The 21,420-nt window shown below is 41.5% G+C and overlaps 1 protein-coding gene across 3 annotated transcripts in view; it reads right to left on the bottom strand.

Annotated features, from left to right (window-relative positions):
- Positions 1 to 21,420, bottom strand: part of LOC128603897 (myotubularin-related protein 3) — a 28,608-nt gene that overhangs the window by 1,641 nt on the left and 5,547 nt on the right. For 2 of the 3 annotated variants that reach the window (XM_053618663.1, XM_053618662.1), the window contains 17 exons: positions 17,697 to 17,791; positions 17,526 to 17,588; positions 16,986 to 17,102; positions 16,600 to 16,682; positions 15,084 to 15,253; positions 14,778 to 14,874; positions 13,579 to 13,692; positions 13,309 to 13,481; positions 13,086 to 13,220; positions 11,577 to 11,688; positions 10,579 to 10,774; positions 9,333 to 9,518; positions 8,987 to 9,157; positions 7,667 to 7,812; positions 4,491 to 5,391; positions 2,944 to 3,054; positions 765 to 853 (listed from right to left, as the gene is read on the bottom strand). In XM_053618663.1, coding sequence (XP_053474638.1) covers positions 765 to 853; positions 2,944 to 3,054; positions 4,491 to 5,391; positions 7,667 to 7,812; positions 8,987 to 9,157; positions 9,333 to 9,518; positions 10,579 to 10,774; positions 11,577 to 11,688; positions 13,086 to 13,220; positions 13,309 to 13,481; positions 13,579 to 13,692; positions 14,778 to 14,874; positions 15,084 to 15,253; positions 16,600 to 16,682; positions 16,986 to 17,102; positions 17,526 to 17,588; positions 17,697 to 17,699 — 2,867 coding nt within the window. In that variant the 5' untranslated portion in view covers positions 17,700 to 17,791. Of the gene's footprint in view, positions 1 to 764; positions 854 to 2,943; positions 3,055 to 4,490; positions 5,392 to 7,666; positions 7,813 to 8,986; positions 9,158 to 9,332; positions 9,519 to 10,578; positions 10,775 to 11,576; positions 11,689 to 13,085; positions 13,221 to 13,308; positions 13,482 to 13,578; positions 13,693 to 14,777; positions 14,875 to 15,083; positions 15,254 to 16,599; positions 16,683 to 16,985; positions 17,103 to 17,525; positions 17,589 to 17,696; positions 17,792 to 19,872; positions 19,957 to 21,420 lie in introns of all 3 variants that reach the window. The other variant, XM_053618661.1, reaches the window with a different exon arrangement.

Here is a 21,420-nt window from a genome sequence, read left to right as displayed (position 1 = left end):
ATGTCTGCATGTGGAATACAGATACATATATAAAAGTTCTTCTTTAGTGTAGGAATGGAAAGGAGAGAGAGGGACAGACAGATGGAAAAATACAGTGCATGCGTGAAATAAAAGAGGGGAAGAGGAATCTCACCAGGCTTCCTCAACAGGTTCTCTGGCACTGTAGGGAGAGAAAGGGAGGAGACAGAGAGGACAGGATGAAAAGTCACAAAGAAGGAGAGAGAGAGAGACTGAGAGGACAGCAGAAGGCCTTAACTGACTGAAGAACCCAGCTTTGTTCATCATCCGAGACTACGCGACACTCAAGGTGACTGCTTAAAGAAAAACATAATCACTGTCCACATCAACTGCAGCGTGTGTGTGTTTACCATAGACAAGAAATGATAAGTTCCCTGGGGGGGAGGGGGGAAAAAAAGTAAGGGTTGTCGTTAAATTCTCTCATGTTTGAGTGTAATGTTTTTAGTTCTGAATTCTCGTCACAATGCCACACTTTTAAAAATATTTACTAGTTGAACCGAACAACTTCCGTTATACATGAGTTTTGTTTTCGATGTCAGGTTGTTGTTTTTTCGCTACAGGGAAACGTTCAAATTTATGCCGGTGGTAAATCACACATACTCTAGACAAGTGATGGATAGAGATTAGATTGAAAAACACTTTCTTTAGCATGGCCAGGATTAGCAAACAGGAGTGTGCTCTTAGGTGCAACATGTAAAGGACAAACAGAGAACATGTATTAGAGTGAGATCAGACACTATCTTCACCTGCACTGCTGTTTTCGAGCAGCTAGCCAGAACTTGCTCTCACATCTGTAGCAGTGTGTTGGAAGGTGATCGGGATACCACTGAGGGACCTGGAAGCGCAGAGAGCACACCATCATGATCTCGTTACTACATTACATTACAGTGTTTGGCAGATGCCCTTATCCAGAGTGACTTACAATTATCTCATTTATTACTACACACACACACACAAATAGTTTATGTGAACAAACTCTCCTTCACTCACTTTGTTAATAACAGAAAACACAGAACTTGTTACAGAGAAACACTTTCCTCTGTGTCTGAAAAGTTGTTCCAATTTGACCTCTGACTGTTACAAAGTGCTGACACTGGAGACTCCTTCCAAAAATGCTAAGGAGATAAGCATATCCTCACAGAACGCTTCACCATGAAAAATGTGTGTATACATTAAGTAAGGGATAATCCACAGCTACTGTACGTGTGCATTATGCGATTTTAATGCACAAGCTGGAGGCTAAGAACATGTTTGGCTCCGCAGTGTGCGTTGAAATCGTGTAACGCACAAGGAGCCAGGGATTATCCTCTTTATACTATGGCCAGTTGCCGGCAGTGACAAGTTAAAGTGGTCACTGACGATTGCAGTGCAAAATTTGACTGAACGGATAAAAATAATTTATATATTAGATCTAGTATTATATAGATAGAGGGGGCGGCTGTGGCTCAGGTGGTAGAGCGGGTTGTCCACTAATCGTAGGGTTGGCGGTTCGATTCCCGGCCCACGTGACTCCACGTGCCGAAGTGTCCTTGGGCAAGACACTGAACCCCAAGTTGCTCCCGATGGCAAGTTAGCGCCTTGCATGGCAGCTCTGCTACCATTGGTGTGTGTGTGACTGGGTGAATGAGAACCAGTGTAAAGCGCTTCGTAGAACCGCCAAGGTTAAAAAAGCGCTATATAAGTGCATAACATTTACCATAGAATTCTGTCCGCTCTAAATCATACACAGAAATAAAGTAGTGTGATAAGATTGCATTTATTTAAATAAATTATAATACAGTTATTAGACAGAGATAGAAAGGTCTCTACTAATAAAAGCTGTGAGTTTAGCTACTGTATTCTACTGAAACTGTTACTATGACTCCAGTTGCTTATAAAAGCAACGTGTTCATTTAGAACGGTGAGGAAACTGACTGGAACTACATGTGCATTACATGGTTTAAACGCACAACTTCCAGCCAATCAGAAGAACACTTTTTACAAATCTGTTTACTGTTATGTGGAGTTGTTACTATAGAAACCATAACGTATTTAAATGACGGCACTAATATAAGTCTGTGAGTTGCCTTAAAGCTGGAAGTATTGTCAACTGTGGTTACAAGACACTTTTTTTTATTACAAAGAACTGTCCCGTTAATGTGCTGTAGTTTCTCATCATAAATAGCAGTCACCATGTTTTTGTTATACTCTGGGGGGGGGAAAAGGTTCTAGTCTCCTTCCTCCTCAGTCCAGCTGCACAAACTCAAGAATTTACTTGAAAGCATATTCTTAATTGAGCTCTTATTCTTACGGTGCTAAATGACTCACTGAGCTAAAGGACTCCCACTGCTCCATACTACAGTTCAAACTGAAAAAAAAAAAAGTCAGAACCACTTGATCCTGTGGATCTGGAGCCAATCACAGGAATGCATGCTAGGGTGGAAAATCTAGTTCACGCAGAGCACACCATTCACACACAATTTAGAGTTGCCAATACACCTACTGGAAGGTATTTGGGAGGTGGGTGGAAACCAGAGAACTTGGAAGAAACCCATGTGGAAACAAGGACAACAACATGCACAACTCCGCACAGACGGTAACTGGACTCCCTGGAGCCGTGAAACGCCAACGCTACCCCCTGCACCAGCCGACAGATATCAGATTTGAACAATAACACAATTCTTAATAATATTAATATTAGGAGGGCAGGATTTCTTCCCAGTAGAGTCGAGGTGTTCATGTGGAAGGGCAGCAAGGTTCGTTCTGTGTTGTAGTGGAATATGATCAGTGGTGCAGTGTCTGTAAAACTGATATCAACTACATCAACAAACACGTTAAGCAATAAAAACATCCTTCACATAAGAATTCTAAGGATCCAGACCTACCTATATTCCATTATCTAACTCTAATCACACTCCTCCTTTCACTGATCCCTCGCTCTCTTACCTGTTTGTCATGCTGCTCCTCGTTTTCCCAGCTACTCTCGGAAAAGAGTTCAGTGCCGCAGCGAGACAGGTGCACAGCCTCCACGTTATTCTCCCCGTCTGGTACAGGAGTCTGGACAAAAACAGTGGTTTATATCTCTGTTCATGTGGAGCTATTCCTTAATTAATGAACTCATCAAGCATAAACAGAACAAAAATATCTAGATCAGTATTTTTGCCTCAGAATTGTGAAGTGTGTATTAGTTTTGTTTGTATGTACTGGTTTAATAGGAATACTCCAGTGTTTTCAGTCCTAGCTCCATCTGTTGCGCATGTGTGATTGGCACAGACAAGATTTCCAACACGTTTTTCCGTACTGAGAAAAGAGCAGGAAACCTGTTTGCTCGCTTATAGCACGAGTCTAAGGGCGGCGGTTAAACTCGGGAACATAAAAAAACAAAAACAAAACTACACTTGAACAATGAAAGATGTTGGGGTTATACGTTTTCAATCTGTTTATTCTCATTGTGAGCCTATAAAAGTAAACTGGTGCATTTACACAATCAGTAATGTTCCCGAGCTTTGGCACCCGCAACAGTGTTGCTTTTTGCGGTTAGTGTAGGTTTAAATTCCTCATATTTCTGCAGGATAAATTCTTGCTTTTCAACCGGAAGTATGCACACCTGCTCTAACATACACAAGGTCTCTAACATCCACCAGCTCCGTGATGTCGTCATGGAGGAGTGGAAGAGGACTCCAGTGGCAACCTGTAAAGCTCTGGTGAACTCCATACCCAAGAGGGTTAAAGCAGTGCTGTTAAATAATGGTGGCCACACAAAATATTGACACTTTGGGCCCAATTTGGACATTTTCACTTAGGGGTGTACTCACTTTTGTTGCCAGCGGTTTAGACATTAATGGCTGTGTGTTGAGTTATTTTCAGGGGACAGCAAATTTACACTGTTACACAAGCTGTACACTCACTACTTTACATTCTAGCAAAGTGTCATTTCTTCAGTGTTGTCACATGAAAAGATATAATCAAATATTTACAAAAATGTGAGGGGTGTACTCACTTTTGTGAGATACTGTATGTTGTATAAGAGGAATAAAACACTTCGGGATGTGCGGTCATTAGAAAATAATCAGGGCCAGTAACAATCACGGCCCAGAGTGTTTTATTCCTTCGATCCCAAGAGAGGACATCCAGTTATTTTTAAAGCACATTCTGACCCACACATTACCTCTAAAAGCTCCCTCTGGGAAAAAAAATTGTAGTTCCATCCCTGACAGGATGCATACAGAGTCAAAGATTAATTTACAAGTACCTTTGACTGAAGACTTCAGGAAAATATGGAATTCTGTTAATAAATGTTTATTAACAGATTGCAACATCTACTCACTTCTATTACAAGTGAGTTAAAAGTAAAACAGGAACACGGGAAAAAGTGTTATTTCTTGTCTGTGGTAATTACACACATGCTACAGATATAATAGATAGGTAGATGTGTGTGTGTGTGTGTGTGTGTGTGTGTGTGTGTGTGTGCGCGCGCGCGCTCGAGTTCTCACCAGCTCTCCACTGACGTGCAGCTTGTTCCATAGCGCCTGCACCTGCCTTTTCAGTGTCTCCACCTGCAGCTGATGGCCCGCTTCCATCTGCCTGAGCCGCACCTGTACAACGTCTCTATGCACGCTGAGCCCGTCCTCGCCCAGGTGAGCGCCCTGAGCCAGCATTCGCCCAGGACAGCCCAGTTGTAGGGACCCGGCACTCGCTGTGGACGTCTGGCGGCTCAGGGAGTTTTGTGAAACGGAGCCGTTAACGCGAGGATCTTCGCTGTTACACACAGAGCTGTCGATATTCGGCTTCGGAGACAGAGGCTGCGAAGGTGAGTGGAGTGAGCTGGGTGTGTTTAATGGATCTGTAGAGTCTTCTTGTGGTGAAGTGGGGTGAGATTTCAGGTCATTAGCTAAACAAAGAGGCTCTTTAGCGGAGAAACATTCCTGGCTGTTAGTGACGTGTCCAGGATGAGGTGACGACGAAGAGGCGACTGATTGGCCCGAGGAATGTTTTAGCGCTTCGTCACACACTGAATCCTCACCGTTCTGTTCAGGGACCTCGCTGGGCAGCTCCGCTACAGAGCATGTGCTAACAACTGGGTCGGAATACACACCCTGGTTCACTAAAATAATCCCGTTTTCTGTTTTAGAGTCCGCATGCTCCACCCCGTTGAGTAATCCCTCATTTGGAAGCCTCTCGTCCGATCCAGTCGTTTCAGGATGATGGGTATTACAACAAGCTGCTTGCTCAAGTTTCTCCTCTGGTTGTGTTTCTGCCGTTCGCTCCTCTGATCGAAGGTGCTCCTGCCACGTCTCGTTGAGGTTGGGATCGCTGCAGCGACGGTTTGAAGCCAACAGATTTGTTCCCTCGCAAGCCGTCAGCAGGTGGTCATAGGAACGAGTCTTTGGCAGTCTGTACGAAGGAAACAGATCTGTTAAGTTCATGTATAGAAGAGTTATCTGTCAGATATGGAAAGAAAAAAAAAAAGTCAGCTCCATTATAATACAATTGTATCGCTGACTCTGATTCCTTATAAACTTGAGTTGAAGCATTATTGATTTGGAGGCTCAACGTATATGAATCAGTCACAGAGTGGTGCCTGGAAAACCGCACCCTCATCTATCTAGCTATTTAACTTGGTTAACATTTGTGATAAAAGAAATGATCTTTTATTGTTATGGTTTACCTCCTTGTGCACCTGGGATAGGCTCGGGATCTGCTACAATCCTGACCAGGATAAAGTACTGAAGAGGAATGAATGAAATGTTCTGGTATATTAGGACAGGCTTGGCTACTGTTAAATAAATCATGACACTCAGGACACTAAGGTCCCATTCATGTCTACAAATAAGCTAGCATGTCAACTAAATAACTAAAATAGTAACTAATAAATACAATAATAAGCAATTAGCTAGTCAGCCATTGGGATAATTGGGATAGCAGGAGGACATGATGGTGCTTCAAATGAGCATTTTTTTCCAACGAGAGTCAGCATGCAGAGATGTTCCTAAGCCAATTCTTGTAGTTTCTTACAATTACAATATATTTTTGAGAATATGTAAAACTCAAGGCCTACAAGCCAAATATGGCCCCAATTTGTGAAAATAAATAAATAAAAATACTGGAACTAGCAATAGCGATAGTATTTTCGAATGAAACTAATTCCAGTGTCAGTAAATCAAGGGATAGAAATAGTTGATGTTAGGCCAGCTGCGTTTACAACACGGGTCACATAAAATGTAATAAAAGACAGCGGGACATAATAAACCACAGCGCATGCTTCACTTACAAGTGCAAGCAAAAGACACAACAGGATGTTCAGGCTCGTGTTTGAACATGTGCCTTTTACACGGGTACCTCTCGTGGATTGAAACGCTAGTTAAAAAGGATGCACATCTTGCTGTGTCTTAACTTCCAAACACATCTGGGGTGAATTGACCTTTAACCCTCTTACCCCGTATGGCCGAAAAACCGGCTTGCCCGTCTTTGATCTATTCCTGTAAGGACGAAATACTGGCTTGGTCGTCTATGCCAAATCCCCGTAAGGCCGATATAGAGGATTTACAGTGTAAACGTTATCCCCGTAAGGCCGGTGTACCGGCATTACTCTGCTATGATTCCTTACTTATTTAATTATTATTTTTTGACCCGGAAGGTTGATGACATCACGACCTGATTACGTAATTACGCCGGCATTACGATGAAGCTGATCCAAGCGTGAATATTGGTGTACTAGTAGAAGTGAACTAAAAATGCCAAAGCAAAAAGCTAATCGTGTTCCAGCTAAAGTTACACCTACAGTGAACACAGGTACATCTAAAACAGTGAGAAAAAAAAAGAAAACATACACAGTTACACAGGCGAGAGCAAGGATTCTAGATAGTGACAGCATCAGACAGACAGATAGTCTTCATCTTCAGCATCAACCAGTGCGACTGACACTGCAGGGGTCTGGAGTCATAACGGGACCATTTCTGTGCATTCGTGAAAACACTACCTGCTGGTCTGATTACCACCAGAAACTTGACTTTTGGCACTAAAATGCATTTATTTATTTATTATCTATAAAGGCATTGACCACGCTGATGCTCGTATGGTACTTCTAAATGAGTATAAGGATTTTAGCGAGCATTTTTTCGTAATTTCTCTAGTAAAGAATTGTGCTCTAAGTTTAGTAAAAACACTGAACTGCTTCATTTTCAAAGTAATATTACACAAATACATTATTACAAGTTGTTTCAAGGCCTAAAAATGTTAAAATTAAAATGTTGATTTTGGCCCAGGAACTCAGGGTTGGCGTGCTGTTTCTCTGGGGAATATAGGGTTATGGGACATAATACTGTGGGAACTTAGGGGTAAGAGGGTTAATATAATGATGGACTCCAAATGCTGAAACGCATCAATCAGAGTAGAAACCGACAAAAATGTTAAAACCAGATGACCGGAGTGGTGAGAAACTGAGGACACGTATTTTTATTTTCTGTACGGTCCTCCATCCCTTTACGAGATATTTTGTGTTTATCCTGCTTACACCGGTCTCTACTCAAGAAGGGCAAAATATGTATGATGAGTGGATTCAGGACTTTGCAGATCCTGCAATAGTAGAATAGTAGAGCATGGGGGGGGGGGGGGGGGGGGGGGACACAAAATAACAAGAAAGAGATTACTGAGCTGCTGGTGCACTTACCTGCCAGGAGGTGTGTCCTCAGGTGAGGCTGAAGCAGTGGAATAAGAAGCACAGGACTCCTCACAAAGCAAGGAGGGGGCAGAATTAGGCAGGTAGACTGCACTCCACAGCATTAGGTTCCTCACATGGCAAACCGGGTGTAGCACCTGCCAGGGCACGGACCAAACAGACAAAATGTGGACGGGTTAGAGCGCCCGCACGCTCCTTTTGCTTTTCAAACGGCCACCGTAAGCTCAAGATCACTGTAGAATTTCTAAATACACCAAAAGGAACTAGTCAACATCTCCAACATGGTCAGCAGTTCGACAGCAGATCAGATTAGTGCATTTCCATAAAAGGTCAATTTTTAGACTGTGCCTTATTGATGAGATACCAGTTTAATTCCTAGTGATGCTACAGCCAGCCCTGGCCAGGAGTCAGTTCAAAAAGTGGGGAGAGGAGAAGAGAAGAGGAGAAATCATGCCTCAGCTCTCTCTCTCTCTCTCTCTGCAAGAAGGTGATTTGGAGGTGATGTTGAATATGGGGACAAAAACAGACCCTGATGTTGAGGAGGAGTGCAAAACAAGCTGTGCAATTACTGACTGGTCTATACTTGGGTTTTTTTGTGGCTTTCCATTTATAGCATTTAGGAGACAGTCTTATACAGAACGACTTACAATAGTGCATTGAAATCTCTGTCGACAAACAAATCCTCACAACAGCACAAATACGCCATGGTCTAAGAATACTGTTAGACTTAGTGTTACATGGGAAATAATGCGAGTTAGTACAGCAAATAAATAAGCTGTGTAGGTGTAGTGCTCATTTAAGTTTTTAGTGAAGAGGTTTGTAGGGTCAACAGCCAGGGGAAGTTCAATCTTGGTGACTGGTTTTTCATCACAAAGCATAAATATGGGGATGTACAACAACAGAGACAGGGCTAGGATAAAAATCTCTCTCTAATCTATGGAAATAGGACTTAATTATGACTACTGAAAGAACAGAACTCTTTAGTCATGCAAGAACAAGAGTTAACAGGTTTCAAACTATTTTTGATCACAATGACTATGATCCTTATGTTCATATGACACGCAACACAGAAAACAAAAACAGCCTCAAAGCATTGTGTAGGCCTACTCTCTACAATCCCCTGCCCAGACGTGCAACAGTTTTGCGAGTGTTAATTTGTTAGCTATGTTGTTATTTTTGCTGAATGCTATGTATTTAAAATGTTCTACAGGTGTGACTCATGTATGCTGTCCACCACTGAGCAGAGCCATCCTATGAATACACCCACTAACACGCAGCGAAACAGGTAGAAATGCAGAGCAGACGCAGTACCGTCTCCGAGTGCGGCGAGTACAGGATGTTGTGGAAGGTTCTGTTAGACGGCTGAAGCAGAGACCAGACGGAGCAGGTGTTCTCTAGTACACCTCGCTCCTCTCGCTCTTTCCCGCTGTTGCACAGGAATGTCCCGAACAGACACGAGTAGGTGTGCTGCACCAGCTTCACCTGCATAACACACACCGACAGTTAGTGCCAAGTAACAACCGCTACTTCCAGTATCTTCAGAAAGAAAATCCATTTGAGTAAATGCTTTATTTTATTAAGTGTTAAGTAAATAATCTGCTCCTGAATTAGGTGCCTGGTGCAGTGCATAGTTGGAACAGTAGGTGGTGTCTGGTACCAGAAAGGCCTCGTTGAACTGAAAAGAGCAGGGAAACTGCCTCTGCAGCTGGTGCACGCAGTCCAGCCACTGCAGGAAGACGGGACAGCGCTCGTTCACGTCCTCGGCATTTTCCCCATGTCCACAGCGGTCCGCAAACTTATGTCCGAAATCCAGCCACTCAGTTTCCACCAAAACTTGGAAACCCTACAGAGATTAAAGAAAACACAGTCACCGAGTTTGTTTACTAATGAGTACCAAGTCTAGAAGGTGGAAATATATTTAAGGAGCTTTTGGTGTGCCTCTTCAATATTGTGTTGTCAAGGAAATCTTATAGAGTAGGGTATAACCCCGATGTCCTGGCGAAATTCCCCCATAGGCCTTTCTCTATCATGGCCCCCTAATAATCCCCATACCTGATTTGGCTACATCACTCTCTCCTCTCCACTAAAAGCTGTTGTGTGCTGGGCATTCTGGCTGCTGTCGCATCATCCAGGTGGATCATACACACTAGTGCTGGTTGAGGGGATCCCTCCCCGCCCCATACTATGTAAAGGCTCGAGTGTCAAGAGAAGTGCTATATACATGTAAATGTAACTAACTAACTTATCACACGTGTGTTACCTGGAATGAGGTAGCACCACTATGATCAAAAACATTATTTTTAAAACAGCCAACTCCTCTTAGATGAATGATTGAGACTCAGATACTGAAATTCCACTCGTGTCTATCAGTGATGTTATACCGGCACGTCAAGCCGGCTATCTGTCAGGGCGGAAAGTACATGAAGGCATTTGCGTATTGTATATTCACAAAGTCTGGCGTTTTTAGATGTAGAGATGTTAACAGGTAGTTTCTTGGTCATTAAAACATAAGCAATTAATTCAACTACACGTATAATGTTTAGTGGTTTAATGAGGTACTTGAGTGAAACTGTTTAGCCACTACAAAAACAACTTTCCCCAACTATAGAGCTGGGCAAGAAGAGACACGAAAGTATGTTACAGAACACCATGAATGGAAAAAATGCCAGGAATTCGTCCACACCCCCGAAGGCTCTTAAAGGCTTATTTCAATAGGTTACCTCTCTGCAAGGTTCAAATGATCATTTAACATGGTCTAGTGTGTAGTAGCTGGATGACGGATATACATCTAATTAATTACATGATTAAAAAGAGCAAAAGTACATAAGAAAGCATGAGACATGTCTAGGATCTGTGTTAAGATTTCTGTCTAACCATGTGTGTGTGTGTGTGTGTCTCCTCACCTCCACAGTTCTGTAGTAGGGGTCAAGCAGCAGTTTGGACAGAGCCACTATCTGCGGCGTGCGGTCCCAGCCATCAGAACAGTGCACCAGGACGGGCCTGCTGTCCCGATCCACAGCGTTCACTACTAACAGAGACGCCTTTAGCAGCAGAGAAAGATGCTGCAGCCATTTAGTGCCTTCTAGAGCAGACAGCCAACTGAGAGAGACAGAGAGGAAGGAAAGAAACAAAAGAAAGATTCATACACACAGCGGGTTACGTAAGTATTCACCAACCTTGAACTTTTCCACATTTTGTAGTGTTACAACCTGGATCTGTAATTGGGATTTTGTGTCATCAGTCTACAAGTGGCTGCTTCTCTGACTTCTGGTGGATGGCCTTCTTTCACAGAGTCGTAGCTGTACCATATTCATTCCATTTATCAATAAATGACCAAATCCTGCTTGATCCTTTCCAGAATTTTGTCCCAGACTTACTTTCATAGCTCTAACAAACTCTGGTGTAGGTATATTACGTTCATGTGACACTAATTTCACACAGGTTGACTCCATTAAACTATTTATGTGACTTTTGATGGCAACAGGTGTGAAAACTTACACAATCACAAATTTTCCATTTGTAAATAATCTTGCGCCATATATTGATTTTTCCCTACTTCAGTATTATGGTTTATTTTGTGTAGACTACAAAAAGTGGCACATTTCTAAAATGATAAATATAAAAAGTGTTTAGAGAAGCAACTGTATTACATAGGGAATGTGGAATTTGTATTACTTCAAATAATTATTATTCAATCCCGTTTGAATTTTAAGCACTGACTTCTGTGTGAATAAATGTATTCAGTTGTTGATTTCTTGCAAATATGAAAAAAAAACCCAATAATAATAAAATCAAACAGCATTCAAACTATGCACTCTGTTTGCATGCATTCACCCGAGTGTATTCCAGGTCTTGTGGTTTTTGTTTTAAAGCTGTAGGAAAGTGAAGGCAGCACACTCACTTGGCAGGATCTGGCACTTGTGCACAGAGAGCCCTTAGGCACTGGAAGCTCCTCCTGATGGAGTGGATGTTGGCCATACCCATGAACATCACCTCACAGTTTGGATAGTACTCTGCACAAAACAGATCGGAGTAGAATCACAGTTCACCTTTGAAATAAACTCCGATTCAGAACATAAAATGTTAATGAAGTACAGAATACTGTGAAAGTCTGTATAGTAAAGTCAGTCCTCCTGTCTGCTTGACCTGAACCAAGCTAATGATTCAAACAAGGATTTGAAGTTGCTCCAGCTACCACACATGTATTCCCAGAACAATGCTGACGACACCAACCTCGTTTACGACTGCTTCTATGGTAACGGTGTTCCTCAGACCACATGTTAAGCCAAATCCCAAATGGCTTCCCACAAATGTGCACTACATAGGGCAAATCATAATGGCTTTTATATTATGTGTAGTGCAATACATGGCCAACAGCAGAGCATTTCAACCCTGAAGAGGTTTAGTCCTGATGAAGGTGGAGGGAGTAAACAGTGAAACAAACACACACTATGCTTTTGATTTATTACTGATATACCGGTACACCTAAAAAAAAATTTGAATATCGTGGAATTTTTTTTTTTTTCCTGTAAATTAATTCAAAAAGTGGATCTTTCATATACAGGAAAAAAAGTAACTTTTCCACAATATAACAAATTTTTGAGCTGCACCTGTATAGTGATGTTAACTATCAAACAGATTGATCGATTGTATTTCACATTAATGAACGCAAAACATTCTCCATTTACCTTGACAGAAAGTGAAAGTGCTGTTCAGTGCAGGGAAATTTTTGTGAGATAAGGGGAAGGGGTGGGGCTTCCAGAGGGTGTCAGTTAATATTAGAGTTCAAAACACCTATGTAATTGTCAATAATTGTTGACTGGTTCAGCTTCTAGTTTACTAAAGAAAAGGGGAAAAAACCAGCTCTTTTGGCATATTTCTGAGTAATAACTCATACCAGTGTTAAAATAAGGAGCTTCTACACAAAATGAATGAAACTTGTCAAGTCTGTGATAAGAAGCCATTTAGGATTCACCCTGCAGCTTGGCTTTTTAGCTAGCTTTCCTGAAGTTTAGCATAAGTATTTAGGCAGAGTGCTGCCTTTAAATGAATGATATGTTATGAAATAAGGAGCTCATAGTCTGCACTATTTTCAAGAATAATTCCATGTAGCTAATTACCATTAAACCAAATTTCCTCTGTAATAATTTTCTGATAATGCGTCAGGATAACGTAAGGAACTGTCACAGAGACAGCGGTGCCCTCTATCTGCGTATGTCAATAAAACTGGATTTCCTCCAGCTTATGCTGGTAGTTTGCTCTTTTTTTTTAAGGGGCAGGACTTGCGTAAAACACTCGCCAGGTTGAGTTTCACTTTATCCTGTCCATATGTCCGCTAGTGAACTCTCATATACAGTCAATGATATCGTGCAGTAATAGCAGTACACAAAACACAAACAGGCGTGTGTACCTGGGCATTCACAGCCACCTCCTTTGGCCCGATTGGCCACGGCGGCAGCGTATGACCTGGCATCCAGTATCAGTAGCTTTTGAGGAGGTGGGGTAGTTGGCTCCTCTTCCTCATTGCCATTGGTTATGTCAGGATCTAAGACATACCAGAGAAAGTCAGCCAGAGTTCAACAGCAACCAAACATCGATCAAATTAGTGATAAGAAAGCAGCTCCTACACGCACCTGAACTGTTGTGGACACAGGAGCCGTTGCTCAGATGTTTAACAGCTGCACGGTCCATGCCACAGGCCTTAGCGATGGACTGCACTAAGTTCTCATCATCTGCATTCCGCCAACCCCACCAGCTCACCTCAGGTTGCCCACACCGACCAATCACAGCGCCCGTGCTCTGATGTCTGGGGAAAAATGAAATTCAGTATAAAATGCAGGAACTGAAGTCATCTCTGCGGTGATAAAAGAAATAAATAAAGGTTTCAAATGAGCAACACACACCTATAAACAACAGCTGGAATTCTCTTCCAGGATCGGAATGCCGCCACGTTCTCTAGCTCTGTGTCTGTGACCCAGCTCGGCACCAAAACCTTCTCAGGGTAACTGGCACAGAGTCTGAAGAGAGAAACACATTCAAGACACACATAATACAACACGTACAAGAAATCTCCCTAGTTAAACATATATTCTGTTTATATATAGTATCATTTATAACCTCTCCATTAGTGGTGGAAATCTCTAGACACCTCATGATTCCATTTCATTTCATTTGAAGACGTCATGAGATTATAAATCCATTCTTTATGCATCTCTGATGTAACCCCTGTTATGGTTTTAAAACTTTTACAATATCATTTTTATCTTGGCTTATTGTGTTTTTCTTAGGGGCTTCGGTATGAGGTCACTGTTCAAATGCTATTCAGGTGTTCATGATATTTACATATTCAAATGAAACCATTTGAATGTCTAACACCACATTTTGCCTATCATAACTTTAAACATGCTTCTTAAACCTTTTGGCTAAACAACGCCTTGTGTCGAAGTATTGTGTCTAAAAGCGAGTAGTCAACCATTTCCAACAGGATCTTATTATAATAGTCGATCTTTTTCTGTGGCTGAATCCCAAGAAACAGAGGGTTTGCAGTGCGCTACATAGGATCTATAATGTGATCATGCTGTACCCTTTGTAGTGAGAATGTATACACAATAGAAAGTCATTTAAGTTTTGCGTGTGCAAATTATTCCTGCATGAATACGAGTGGAAAACAGTGTTTTCTTTATCCTCAGAAATGCAATATCTTCCTAGACGTCAATTTTATTAAAACGTAATGATCACCTCTTTGGGATTTCTCAACAAAGTGACAACCTTCTGTGCTTTACGTGAATAGCTGCTGCTAAAGTTTGCTCTGTATGTGCCGCTGTAACATGAGAGGCTCACTTACTTTTGAATGCTAAACCTTTGTTGTCACTACAGTTCCAGTTTAATTGAAAATGATTTTTACAGCAGTTTATTTTGCCGTAAGAATGTTGGAACTGTGAATTATTGAGGGAAAAAAAAAAAAAAATAATTTCATGCATAATCCTTCAGACATATTGACATTTTGTGCAATGATGCCGAATCTTTAAAGTAAGAATGTTTTTTCTCCTTATACAAACCTCTCCATTGAAATAGTGACCTTTTGAATGAGAAAGAGAGTCACCTGTAATTGTTGTTAATGTCAGAGATTCTCCAGGCACTGTGGGTGTCGAAGCCCATCCTGCACACTTCGTACTTAAATCGGTTCCTCACGTGTTCGCCTGGAGGACATCACAAAAAAAAAACCTCAATGAACCAACAAGGGTCAACTTCCCAAATTAGTGCTGTAAATCCAGACTAAACTCTTTCAATAATGCAGCGATTCCCTACGTGGATTTCCTCCCAATAACCCAAAGTGAGAGAAATCAGTCTAAAGTCCTGTAAATCTGTGTAATTATATAAGCGTGTGTGAGCTGATGTGTTGTGTAACCTGTACCAGCGTGGCAAATCTCATCATGCAGGTCTCGCTCAGCTGGTACGCTGGCACTGCAGGTGTGGAAGGCGAAGGCGAAGAGCTCGTCGAGGCGAGTGGGAGGGTGTAGAGCTGAAGTGAGACGCCGCAGCCAGTCCTGAGCCTGCTCTGACGAGCTGAACTCACACCTGAGGACAGACAGAACAGTGTTCAGGTTCATTCTAGACACCACACACAAAACCTTTAGAGACATGACTGAACATTAACCAGCAAGTACGATCCCAAAGTCTAAAAAAAAATCTGAAATATATATTCAATGCTCCGTTAAAACGAATACTGAATCCGAGTATAAAATAGACGTCAGCTAATCCAAGACGCACGGAGTATACTGATCGATTGTCTGTGCACATGAGCACTGAATTTCCGGTCAAACTTCTTACCAAAAGACTCTAATGCTATAGTAGTGCTTGAAAGTTTGTGAACCCTTTCGAGTTCTGAGAGTTTCTGAATAAATAACCAAACAATGAACTCTCAATGCAAAATTATATACTTTTTCAATCGTTTAATCATTCATCTATAATGTGTAACGCTCAGTTTCCATTGTACAGCATGACCCGAGTGTTAATAATATATGCACGAATAAATATTTTACCTCAATGATGTTTAGTTTTAATACTTGCAATACTCAACTAATAATATTTAAAAAGTCACCCTACTTAAAGAAAATTGCCACAAAACCGATACTCAATTACACCATATTAAACATGCCCTTTATCTTGCTCTCCTAGCTGTTAACCAAATAACCATTCATCAACACTTACAGTGTTCAAAGTTTTTTTGCCAGTGACTATTTTAAGGGCACAAAATTCTCATAAAACTCTCTAGTTTTAATTCACAAATGAATTTAGTTTTTAAGTAGCTCTAGACCTATTATATGTCTACTACTTTAAACACAATCTATACAATGTTAGGCAACTTTCTTAAATTCTTCAAATTCATCTTAACAAATCACTACGTATAATCTTGCACATGTAGGACAACATCACATGTAACTGTCATGAACAAAGAGGAGAAAGTTCATATTTAGGTTCTGTTTTACACATTTTGTAAAATGGTGTATTTTTTTAAGCGACAGTTAAAAGGCCATATCTCAACATCTAAACTAGATCAGCACTTTAATACCAGAACAACATGATTCATAAGTCAAGTATGCAGGGCATGACACGTATCCTTCTTTGCACTGTCTTAGTAAATATAATGTGCACCAGTATCTGTATTGGTGGTCACTTTACACTTGGTGATGGATGGAACTTTCAAGAAGTTACAAGCTCCAGAACGGTACTGGGTTACAGTTTGAAGCACCATGTGCCCATGTGCTGTTTAGATTATCGGTATACGCTGCAAAATACAGCACAGACGATCTATTTAGTAAAATTTGTAGCTACACATGGTACAACTCGAGTGCAGAAATGCAATTGAGAGTTGTAATGTTCTTAATATTAAAATATCAATGGCGGAACGCACTAATACACACCTGACAATCTTGCAGTCCTTACAGGTGAGGTGAAGCTGAGTCAAATCTCGACACTCCACACTCTCTATCAGCTGCAGAGGGACCTGAGAGAGCGTGAGAGGGATGGAGAGCGATAAGAGAAGAATGTGAGCTAGAAGAGGAAATCGGTATAAAGGTCAGATACATTTCGACATGACAGACTCAATGGGAATGGATTTGCAGGCTTTTATAGAGACGTATCCGTCTGATGAATGCCGTTTTCGCACCATCTGCCTGGTGCCTTTCAAAACGTACAAAATAAACCAAAAAAATAAAAACGTGCTCCGTCTTTCCCACACATTTAGCAGTCCGCTAAAACAAAAACCACAGACATGAACAGAACAAAGGCTTTTGAAAGAGAGACTCACGTTTACAATGTTGTCTTTGAACCTGATGTGAAGGCGGTAGCTAGACAAGGCGATGACGACCTCATCTGTGTTTTCGACATACTCCACACACTCGCCGTGCAGCACCGGGAACGGGACCTACACACACACACACCCATCACACAACCGCATACAATGATTAAAACAGAATGTTCAGAAAGATAAACATGTGTATTTACACTCGCCATCCACTTTAATAGGAACACCTGTATACCTGCTGATTCCAAACAGACAATCATGTGGCAGCAGTTACAATGCACACAATCATGCAGATACAGGTCAAGAGCTTCAGTTAACGTTCACATGAAACATGAATGGGGAAAACACATGATCTCAGTGTCTTTAACCGTGGCATGGTCTTTGGTGAAAGATTTCAGAAACTGCCGCTGTAAAATTTCTTTATAAACTCTAGGGACTGTTGTGTGTGAAAATCCCAGGAGGGCAACAGTTTCCGTTTCTGTACACAGGTGTTCCTATTAAAGTGGATGGCGAGTGTATATCTGCTTGCAGACGTTATCTTGCCTGCAGATGTTCCTTTTCCACATCCGGACTCCCAGCCTCCGGGCTGGGCTGCTCCTCTTCACCCTGAAATGTACACACGTGTAAAGATACGCACTGTTTTCCTTAAGATCCGTACGTATTAACGCATCATCCTGATTCAACATAAGGAGCCTGTATAGAGTACACACTCACCATGGCCCCTATGAGGGAGGAGGGGTTTGGAGAGGAGGCGTGGCTCTCCAGAGAGTCTCTCTGCTGGATCTCAATCTCGTGAATATTCGTCAGCACTGAAACACACAAAAAGAAAAATCATCAATAGAGAAAGATGTAGATTAGAGAAAGTCTAGACATGGCAGAGCAGGAACTTCAAATGTGGTCATTACACAATCTATATAAAAAGCTAACCAGGATTTACACATTCTGCACTTAGGTTCATGGAATAATTATCCTTATACCTCAGCATGGCTGAATTCTCAAATCTGATTGGTCAGTCAGTTGTAACATGAATGGTAGATTTATATTAATAGACTTGTTTGTAAACATTGGATAACGCATACACAGGGACTTGTATGGTAGACATGCCACAGAATCCAAGCCTAATAATAAAGATTTTAAAAGAAATATGGTGGTGTTTTACACACACACACACACACACAAAAAACATGTTGTGGTGGTGAAGCTTATCGTTAGGAGGCATTTATGAAAGATTTATGGACGACGTCTCAGGTATCAGTGCTTTGAAACAGTCAGGGAAGTGTGTAAGGTTTCCCAGCATGGGAAAGAAAGTCTTCAGGACAGAGGAGTTTATGCTTTCTGGCTTCTCTGTAAACTGAAAAGTAGGGATGCACCGAAATGAAAATTCTTGGCCGAAGTCGAAGTCGAATACAATGAAAAACTTGGCCGAAGGCCGTTTTTTCCATTTATTTTGCCATTTTTTTCACCATTTCATAAATTAAACTCAAAATGTGCTTTTTACTATTTTGTCTTGCTTTTCAAAGAAAAAATCAATTACAAAAACTACAATTTCGAAATATTGAACTTTTTTTTTCATTCCAGCAGGCATAGGCTACCAACAAGGTACAATATAACTTTAAATAAATAAATTAGTAAAATAAAAATATTTTGATGTGGTCATCTTTGAGCCCCCCTTGAATAGCCTATGTTAGGTCTATAACTGACTGCTGAAAGAATGGAACACTCTGTAGCCTACAACAAAAAAAGTGCATTGACAAGAGTGCAAAAAAGTGGATGGACCCACAACAAATGAATAATTGTCCTAGACATACGCCTACTTCTTTAACGGGCACTCTTACATCTTTCTCTGACACTTTAAAATGGTTCCACACTGCCGACATGTTTAATGCAATTAACGCTTCGCACGTCTCACTCTGGTTATTAGGCTATTTGGTCGCGTCATCAAACACGTCATTGTTCGGTCAAATTTATTCGGCCTTCTCTCTTATATCGGTTGCCGAACATTCGGTGCATCCCTACTGACAAGCTGTGTCTTTTGTCTCAAAGAAATAAAAGGAGATGCTGTTCCGCGTTGTTATAATGTAAGTGTTATGAGGAACTAACTTGTCTTGCAGATGTTTCACAACATTAAATGTAAACCTTTAAAAATCGTTATGTGCCTTTCGTTAAGAAGTAAAAAATTATAATCGTTGGCAAATCACTGTGGTTTAAGCAGTGCAGCACGTTTCGGACTGTGCTGTTATACGAATACGATACGTGGCGTCACAGCCGTATCCCGTTTACATTTGGCATTTGTACAAGATTAAGCACCTTGCTCAAGGGCCCAACAGTGTCAGTGCTGGGATTTGAACTCACGACCTTCCAAGCAGCAGTCCAAAGTCTTAACCACTGAGCTACTACTGCACATCACATCATCCCTGCGTGTATGGTCCATAAAGTGTTATTCCTTACTATTACCAACCATCCATCTTCTATACCGCTTATCCTTTTCAGGGTCACAGGGACCTGGAGCCTATCCCAGGGCGCATCGGGCACAAGGCGGGGTACACCCTGGACAGTGTACCAATCCATCGCAGGGCACATCCCTACTATTACCTTTTTCTTTAAAAAGAAGTCCTGTTCAGCTAGAGGTTGTGGTGGAAATCACTAAACCCAGTAGCACTATCCTTTATTCCTAGCTGATAAAAATCCATGTGAAGAGAAACTACACTGCTGATGGATCAGCATACTATTTCCATAATAACGCTGGTTCGTGATAAGGAACGATTTATGAAAAAGACTCACACCATTATTACGCGAAGGCAACGAGTTATTTAAAACACTCAACTGTTGAATATTCGAGCAGATAAAAACAGAAAGGAGAATACAAGTTATTTGATAAGACAAATCATACCGTCAGCACTAACGTCAGTGGCGTACGTGGAAATACTGAAGAATGCGGGCAAAATCAAGAGTGGTTGCAAATAATATCTTGAACCTGCGATGCAAGGACAGAACAAGAAATCTCACAGCCAAAGATTTTTGCCAAATGATTTGCTGACTTTTTGTTGAGGGCACAAACTTTGTCAGAAGAGTATAAATAACCATAAACTCATTCATTTCCCTTAAGTCTGTATTAATGCACTGGCTCAGCATATGATATTATATTACGTTAGCTACTTTTTAGGCAACTTTATCTCTCTCAGTGGGTTAGCTAAAGAATTGATCATGTGTGCATATCAGAACTTTCTTCATAACACTGCGTCTGTGAGACACACCTTCCAAAGTATCATGTCAGTGTTCCCATGCTCCAATTTGCTTTATTTGTCTCCATACAAATGAAGGCAGCCTCAAGCACTTTATACACAGCTACATTCTGCCACAGAGTCCAACTATACCAAGCAGACTGAAAAAAATACAATCAAGCTACTAAGGCCGAAGAGATTTCCCACCCGTGTGGTGTGTTCACTCAAGAAGCACTTCATATACCTTATGTATCTTGTCCCTGCCTTAAAACTACAAGAGACCCAAGTGTTTTGCTGTAGCACTGCAGTGGGAAACGACTGACCCTGGAGCAGACCTGCTGGGCTGAACGTTATCTGATCTGATGTGAGATTCCAGGTGAGTCCCAGAGGAGATAATGTCAACATCAGACATGCACGTGTAGTAGACCTCGCATGCACACATGGCTGGGAAAACAGAACCGTTCCTGCTGGTGGAGCTGCAGAAATCTCAACACGTTGGATAGCGGAGAACCTGATGAACAGTCCCAAACCATCGTTACTGTCTTAGTGCCATGATTCACCAAACAAGAACTGCCAAAGATAATCACATCATGTCTTCTGTGCCGAGTTGTCCCAACAAGAAGACCAGAGTGCGATTTTCCAACACTCAGATTGATACCTCCATGAATCCACCATCTTTAAGAAGGTTCCGGTTCTTAAAATGCATTGAGACTAAACAAGAAGAGAGGAAGCATCTAGAGCGAAGACACACAAGTGTTTCGTATGCAGAAGTCATTTTTGTTGTAGTGTGTGAGGTAAATCTATGTGCTAACCACTAAGCCACAACAGCACAAAAAAAAACTTTTGATGTGCCTGAATTTGCACCAATGATCTGCACCTATGAGAAGTCCTAGTAAAATCCTGTACAGACTAAAATGGTGGTGCAGCGAGTCCAGAATCCCAGTTTGATGTTGATTTTGGGTTACTGTCGGTGTGGAGTTGCACATATTCTCCCTGTGTCCATGTGGGTTTCCTCTGGTTTCCTCCCTCCTCCCTAAAACACAGCAAGTACACTCGTCCTCAATTCCTCCTGTCCTTGTTTTCATTCATTGCACTCTCAGAAATGAGGAAAGGAAAGAGTGAAGTGAAATGAAAGAAATTAGAAGCATTCACGGATTATCCCAGATTGCTTACTACAGGGGTGTCCAATCTCATCCGGAAAGGGCCGGTGTGGATGC

This window comes from Ictalurus furcatus, chromosome 28, assembly GCF_023375685.1.
Source record: "Ictalurus furcatus strain D&B chromosome 28, Billie_1.0, whole genome shotgun sequence".
NCBI classification, from domain to species: Eukaryota; Metazoa; Chordata; class Actinopteri; order Siluriformes; family Ictaluridae; genus Ictalurus; species Ictalurus furcatus.
This window is presented reverse-complemented; position numbering and strand designations above follow the sequence as displayed.